This window comes from Merops nubicus, unplaced genomic scaffold (assembly GCF_000691845.1).
Source record: "Merops nubicus isolate BGI_N331 unplaced genomic scaffold, ASM69184v1 scaffold18910, whole genome shotgun sequence".
Lineage (NCBI taxonomy): Eukaryota > Metazoa > Chordata > Aves > Coraciiformes > Meropidae > Merops > Merops nubicus.
The window spans coordinates 45,895-53,717 of NW_008582398.1; the positions used below are offsets into that span (position 1 = coordinate 45,895).

The window sequence follows — 7,823 nt, forward strand, 5'->3', positions numbered from 1 at the left end:
GATGTCAGATCCTCCTTCTGCAGGAGCTGCCACAGCTAAAAACAATAGAGATCCACAGAGAAAGGTCCCTGGGAAAGCAGCTCACCCTCCTTCCTCCCTGTCCTTCTGTGTCACATCAGGTGTAGGCAGCTGCTGCCCGGCACAGATAAAACTCAGAGAGCAAGTGCAGACAGGGGTTTTACACCTTCCATGCTTGGTAACAAAGCCACTCCATCAAGTCGATGCATTCAGGGAGTTTAAAGCAGAGGAGAAAAAAAAAAAAAGGAAGAGAGATAGGGCTGTGCTCTATTGTCTCTGTATTGCACTGCCTCTTTAAAATCAGAAATGCATGGACAGCTTCAAGGTGCCTCCCACCGAGAAAAAGCTTTAGATGCAGGCACAGAGGCAGCGGAGCCATCCTCCCCTGAGCAGCAGGGCGAACCTGCCTGGGAGAAGAAGGCTCATTCATTTCCTGAAGTCCTCTGCCTGCTTCCAGGGATCCCGTCTCTGCTCCAGTGACAGCAGCAGCACATTTGCAGGCGAGATACCTGGAGGGAACCCCCGGGATGCCGGAGACCCGCAAGAAGATGAGAGCGACTGCAGGTACAGTTAGCTGATAGTGTTGTCAGTTTGTGGATGGTTGTGTTGTCTGTATGTATTTGAAAGTGCTCTCGTGGTCTTTAGCAGGGAACCCTGCCTGAAACAGGTACTGCACCTTGCTTTGACCAACGTGCTGATTTTGCATCCAAGTAATTATTTAGTACTTCTCTTAAATGAATGCTCACCATCCCAGGCGGCTGTGGGGATGTCTCGTAAAGCAGTCAATTGTTTGAAGTGTTACTGAGTTTCTGGCTTTGGCTTTCTGTGATGCTGTTGTTCTGCAACTCTGGAAAGCAACGTGGAGACAGAAGTTGTACCAGAGAGTTTCTCTCCGTAATTTATTAAGCACTGGCTGAGGGTGGTTCCAGGGAAAGAAGGGGTCAACAGCTCCACTATGCAGATTGTCCTTTGTAGCCATGATGGACATTGTTCAATAGCATTTGACATCCTGAAGACCTACTGCCTCAATGCAGAATAAGCAGTAATGCCCCTGTTCTTTTCTGGGTTGGGGTGGGACTGTTCTGACAGCTGGGAGTCTGGTGTGAGGATTCCCAGATGTGACATGGGAAGATGCAAGAAGACAGCCCTCTCAGCATTTTGATACAAAATAGAGGTAAAATTAGGGAGTAGATTTGGGTTTTTTTCCTCACTGTGGAAAACAAATCCATTTTTAGCATTTGGTGCAACCCGTTGTACAAAGAGGGAAACCTGCTCTTCCCCAGCTCAAAAACTTCAAGGCACTTTGTCTTGTTTAAAGAAGAATTTCCCTTTCACCTCAAGAGCCTGTTTATGGAAGCACTCTCCCTGTGAATGGCAGATTTGCCTTCACAGCAAAGTCCTACAAGATGGTTCGTGGGACAAAATCTTGTCTATGTAAATTGGCAGAGCTCCACTGGTTTGAGAGAAGCAATAATGGATTATGCTGGATGAAAATTTGGTCCCCCTACTCAATTAATGCCTACCAAAAAGGAAAGTGCTGGCTTTGCTCTTTTCTTAGGTCTTGGCAACTCTTACTTAATTAAGAAATGCGTTTAGAAGACAAGACATCAGTTCTCATTTTATCCTCACCTACCACGTCACTCAGACATCTTAGCATAAAGCAAAAACTTTGTCCAAAAGGCACATCAGATACTTTTCAGCAAACTAAGGTGTCATCTCATTTTAGTGTTTTTACCTTGCACAGGGATGGCAGCACTGTGGGCTTGAAGGCTGATGGAGATTTAAACAGGATTTCACACCCCTCCTATATTGTCATTTCACTGTGTGCTGAAAACCAAATGTTATCGATGGTCAATAAAACTGCTGGGGGCAAGCAGCAGTGCCTGATGGAACCCAAGGGATTTTATGATTACAGAAGCATCCTCTCAGAGGGTGTGTCTTCCCACTGTGCACAGCCAGCAATAGAGCTGTGGGGCAATAAGGTGGCTACCGCTTCCCCTCGAGCACAGTATTTTTTCCTGTAATTTCTGCTCAGGAAATGTTTTCCTCTTTTTGTTCCCACAGAAGGAGATAAATGAGGCTGTTGCTCTATAATCTCACGGGGACAAAGACAAGGTGACTCACTGCTCAGAAGGAAACTTTGGATGAGGTGTTTCACCTGCCACCGTTGTGGTAATTCTAACACAAAACCAAGGGCCAGCCAAGCCACACGTATCAAAAGAGGACGGACGCGGCCATGGAGCAAGCTGAGCACAACCCAAACGCTACCATCAGCCTCAGCTTTGCTGCAATCTACAATCTCCACGATGGGGATTTAACCTCCTCCCGAAACTTCTCCTTCCCTTTCAACTTCAGTTACAGCGACTACGACCTCCCCCTGGACAGCGAAGATGACATGACCAAAACCCGCACCTTCTTTGCGGCCAAGATCGTGATCGGGGTGGCTCTGGCCGGCATCATGCTGGTCTGTGGCGTGGGCAACTTCATCTTCATCGCCGCCCTCGCCCGCTACAAGAAGCTGCGGAACCTCACCAACCTGCTGATTGCCAACCTGGCCATCTCGGACTTCATCGTGGCCATCGTGTGCTGCCCCTTCGAGATGGACTACTACGTGGTGAGGCAGCTGTCCTGGGAGCACGGCCACGTCCTCTGCGCCTCAGTCAACTACCTGCGCACCGTCTCCCTCTACGTGTCCACCAACGCCCTCCTGGCTATAGCTGTGGACAGGTAAGTGGGGTGCTATCGCTGCACAAGGAGATGGCCACTGCTATGGGGGCTCACTGTTGAGATCTCTAGGTTTTCACACTCTCAGCTGCTGTGGAGGATCTGATGGCAAGGTAGGTACTATGCAGACCTTGTTTCATAAGAATCTAATCCCATGAGGTCATGGCACTACCCCAGTGAAAAATCAGTGGAAATGTCTTTATTTTTCTTGGGCAAAAGAAATCTCAGCGGAGATTTCTTGAACTTTTCAGGTGAAAATAATGTTGACTTATTAAAACGATTTTCTCCTCATCAAAATATGCTTGATTCAATCAGGAGAGGATTTACGAAATAAAGGAAAGAGGAGGAAGAGAGAGAGAAATCAGAAACACCAGAGATGAGGGTCTTTATCAGCACTATATAATCCTGACCCAAACCATACATCATAGTGAAGGAACCTTCACTACTGGCCTGCACAGGTTCTCTGAGTCTAACCTTGCCTATAAACAGTGAATTACATACTCTTCAGTGAGACAAATAGCTGACTGGTGACACAGAATTTAACAGATGAGTTTCCAACAGGGTTTTTGCCTTACAAGATATTTTTCTCCCTCTAAGGTATTTCTCTCTGGTTTTGTTTATGTGTGAAAGAGAGTAAGAGAGAAGGCTTCTATTTAGCCTGCAAAATAGAGTTCTTATTCTCTATTATTCTTATTGTATTCTTCTCTGTCATGCTATACTGAGAAAATCAAACAAGCATTAACCATTTGATAGAGTTGAGGTCTGAAGCTGGATGCCCAACCCACAAGTGGGCGCCTGGTGAGTGTGGCCAGCACTCTCCTCTCCATTAAAATACTCTCTTCTCATCCACCCCTCTCTCTTTACATGCTCCTCTGAGGATGGCACAGTGGCAAGCCAGGAAAGACCCAGAGGTCATTTGTGCCACCCATATTTATAGCACTGTCCAGAAAAGGATAAAATGTTTTACCTACCCAGTTTAGCAGAGTTTTTCTGACATCCTTCATAGTGATGTAAGCAGGACATGATGGTATCCACCTGCTACACTACCTGCTTTCTGCTGCACTCCTGAGACATTTCTATGCCTGACTCTCACAGCAGGAGATTTAACAATATAATTTAATTGTATTTTTTCTTATGACTCCTGTTCTCTTAGTGTCGTGCACTACAGACTTTGATGGACCCAGACATTGAGGATCAGCTTCATGCTGAAAAAAATCTGCCTCACAGAAAGCCACAGACCCATAAACTCCTTACAGAAAGGCCATCACAAGTCACCTTTTGTGTGCAAACACAACGCAGATCCCTGTAAACCCTCTGCATGATTCCCACCTGCCACCCTTCCCTGTTTTCCCCACTTTCTCTCGTGTGCCATTTTATGCTCCTAGTCTAATGTTGCCCAGTTTTTGGTACCTGATCCAAACAGCCCAGGAGCTGTTAACCCTGCTGGTGGTTGTGCTGATGCAGGTTGTGTGTGGCTGATTGGGCTGTTATTGACGTCGACAGAAGTCTGTGGAATGATCCAAGGAAGTTCACAGATGTTTTGCCTGGTGTGGAGGAGAAGACAATCAGCTCCTATAAAAGAAATCCTTAACAAGTGTCTAACAAAATAACCTTTCAACAGCAGCTGAGGACTCGGGATTGAGCTTCTAAAACACAATCACACATCCAGTATAATTTTCTACAACTTACTTTTTTCAACTTCTAAAAACATTTGTTGGAAAGCTCTGCCAGTGCATCCCAGGTTGATGAGGTAACAGGGGTCACTGAGCCCTTATGTCTACTAAGAAATCAGATTTCTAGCATATCTCCCCGCACATCATTAAAAACAATCCTGGAAATGATTAATCACTAAAGTTTGTTGTAAGAACATACTGTTTTGGTTTCACTGACTTTTTTATGTACATGAATGAGCTTTTAAACTCACAAAAACAGAGAGAAAACTTGTTCATTTAACAATCAACCATTCCATTTTGGTTATGTCATGTGGGTTGTCAACTTAGTCTCTAAAAATAATAGCAGGCTCTTAGCAAAAGTCTCCTTATGTCTATATCATTTAAAATGATCTAGAAAGGCTCACCTGTGTAGAGAGGGTAAGCTTGTCCCACAGGATTTCCCTCAGGTAGGGCTCTCTTCCATCTTCCTTGATGTCCATTCACATGAAACACAGGAATTTCACATATTTAAGGCCACATCTACACTAAAAATAATGCAATGTGAAAAGAGAGAATCTGAAGAGTGAGAGTTTGTGCCAAGGGTCCAATGTCCATGTTGTAAATATTTTGGGGTGTTTAGCTTTAGCCAGGTCCTCTGGACAGAACACCCATGGGCACTTGGTGTGTTTCATGTGCACTTTTGGAGCACATCCTCCAGGGCAGTTTTCCCTGAACACAGTTCACATGCTCCAAGGCCACTCTACAGTAACAGCCCAAGCGTGGTAAGCAATGACAGTCATGAAATCCACCACAAAAGCTCCCTCCTGACTCTAAAAGAGTCCCTCCCCTCTGACTCTTTTAGAGATGTACCCCATCCAGCCAAACATGCTGCTGAGTAGTTATTCATACTTATGAATGCCTGCACATACATTATCCCCCAATCTTGTTTCCACAAGACTCGATCTAAAAATATTCATTTATCAGTTCCACAATGAGGCTGAATAATTTTGCTGGCCCTTGACATTTAGCCTGCACTATTAAGAGCAATGGACAATTCATCTGCTTCCAAAATCTGGCTGATGAAAAGCACCACTGGCTTTCCATTTCATTTTGGAATGAATATATCCTCTGGATGGTACCTATGTATAGAATATATACAGATAGAAAAGCCTCTGAATGAATGAAAAGTTCTAATGTTTGAAACAGTCCTTTGTGTTAAATACAATTGTACTGGGAACCCTGGAGTGTCTCTGATAAAAATCTCCTTTTAGCAGAAATATCCTAATCTTTCTGGCACAGTGTCCTCTAATATGAGCCCTTCTTACACATACAGCTTCCTAAAAAAGTCAACCCCCCCAAACTCCAACCAAAAAAAACCCACCCAGAATGAATGCTATTTGGTCCTAGCCCCTTTTTAACTGAAGTAAAGGCAATTGATGGATCTTGCTTCCATTTCCCCACATCTCTTTGTGAAACACTGCAGTGCACCTTGCAGCTTTGCAGTCCTATGCAGTGCAAATGCTCAAGTTTCATGGTTTGGCATTTTACTTAAGACAGCATATTTAAGATTAATTAGCAACAGTCACCTCCAGCACATGATAACAAAAAGGTGTGTGGGCAGAACATGGATACACAGTCCTTTACTGATGGCTTGAAAACCTGCTCACCTGTAACCACTCACTAGCATCAGCTTTAGTTCTTTGTACCCCACGAAATAACTCAAAAAAATAATAGGAAAAGTGTTAGGTATGTTTGACCTCTTGGTTAAAAAAAAAAAAAAAAAAGTATATTTAAATAGTTCTCTGCCTACGGAAAAGAGTTTTCTTCTGCTTGTATTTGTCAGTAATAGGAACATTGCCTCTCTCCTCTTCACAACTTTCTGTAACCCTCAGCTACGAGATCTATGTTAAAATGGAAACGTTCGTATAAAAAAAATTGCAAATTCTCAGTTTGATCTTGTTAACAGGTGGGAGTTGAAGACTGAGGTTTTGAAACCATCCTCAAACACGCTAATGTACATTCAGATTTTCAGATTGACAAATACCTGCTGTACTTACGAACCCCTTCAGCCACTTGCTCCAGAGTTTCTGCCTGAGTTTAGGAACTCAGTTCAAGGCTGCTACTTTGGAAAGTTGCCTTAACTCTCCTCACAGTCACAATCTCTTGCCTCTCCTTAAGAACGACAACAATTTCCTTCTGCCTAATTCTGCCCACTCGTATTTTGAAGCACTTTCTGACTAATAGTGTTTGCAGACTTCTTAATTTTGAATGTGTTTGTCTGTTCTAGGTATCTGGCCATCGTTCACCCACTGAAACCACGCATGAATTACCAAACAGCAACCTTCCTAATCGCCTTGGTCTGGATCGTCTCCATACTCGTAGCCATCCCATCTGCATACTTTGCTACTGAAACAGTGTTATTTATGGTGAAAAACCAGGAGAAAATTTTCTGTGGCCAAATTTGGCCAGTTGACCAGCAGATGTACTACAAATCATACTTCCTCTTCATCTTTGGCATTGAATTCGTGGCACCTGTGATTACGATGACCTTGTGTTATGCCAGGATCTCCAGGGAGCTTTGGTTTAAAACCGTACCAGGATTTCAGACAGAACAGATCAGGAAGAGGCTTCGGTGCAGAAGGAAAACTGTGATGGTGCTGATGTGCATCCTGACAGCCTACGTTCTCTGCTGGGCACCCTTCTATGGCTTCTCAATTGTCCGAGACTTTTTCCCCACCATCTTTGTGAAAGAGAAGCATTATCTCACCGCTTTCTACATAGTTGAGTGCATTGCTATGAGTAACAGCATGATCAACACCATGTGCTTCATAACAGTAAAAAATAACACCATGAAGTATTTCAAGAAGATCATGTTGCTCAGGTGGAGATCAACATATAATGGAAGCAAATCAAGTACAGATTTAGATCTGAGAACCAATGCACTGCCTGTCACAGAGGAGGTAGACTGCATAAAACTGAAATAAATTTTCTGCAGTTCCAACCTCACCCGTTTTGGAGAGGAGGTAAAGAGGAAATAATGACTCCTCAGAAGCTTCTCCCTTGCCTGTGGGAATACCCATCACTGGTGAGAGCCCTCGAAAAGCAGCCTACTATGCATTTCCACCAGAACTCTTTTCACTGGACTGCTGGTATAACCCCATAACTCAGACTGATGCTGTGCTTCAGTTCATTCACTTACATATTTGGGATGTAGACACTCATTTTAGAGTTGTTTCCAATTTCAGGTGAACAAAAAAAGTCTATGAATGCATTAAAGCATGCTACAATGATGGAAGAGTTGATTGCTGATCTTCGCAATCACGACTCTTATTTTCTTCTTAAGAGAAATCTCTTAACCTCTCTGAGCTTATCATTCATACCTTTAAGCTATTTGATGTCCTTTTCCTTCTGCCCATAAGAGGAAGGATG

The 7,823-nt window shown here is 43.8% G+C and overlaps 1 protein-coding gene across 1 annotated transcript; it reads left to right on the forward strand.

The window, feature by feature from the left end:
• The first annotated feature begins 2,082 nt into the window (after positions 1–2,082).
• LOC103770309 (prokineticin receptor 2) lies at positions 2,083–7,555 on the forward strand. Its single transcript, XM_008937567.1, has 2 exons — positions 2,083–2,745; positions 6,682–7,555. Exons 1-2 carry the CDS (start codon positions 2,255–2,257, stop codon positions 7,376–7,378), a joined length of 1,188 nt encoding a protein of 395 aa, XP_008935815.1. The 5' UTR covers positions 2,083–2,254; the 3' UTR covers positions 7,379–7,555.
• The last annotated feature ends 268 nt before the right edge of the window (positions 7,556–7,823 follow it).

Bases quoted from the DNA above. Each gene is read 5' to 3' on its own strand.
- LOC103770309 (XM_008937567.1), top strand. From the start codon at position 2,255: ATGGAGCAAGCTGAGCACAACCCAAACGCTACCATCAGCCTCAGCTTT. The intron at 2,746-6,681 runs GTAAGTGGGGTG...TGTCTGTTCTAG, and splicing joins CTGGCTATAGCTGTGGACAG to GTATCTGGCCATCGTTCACC.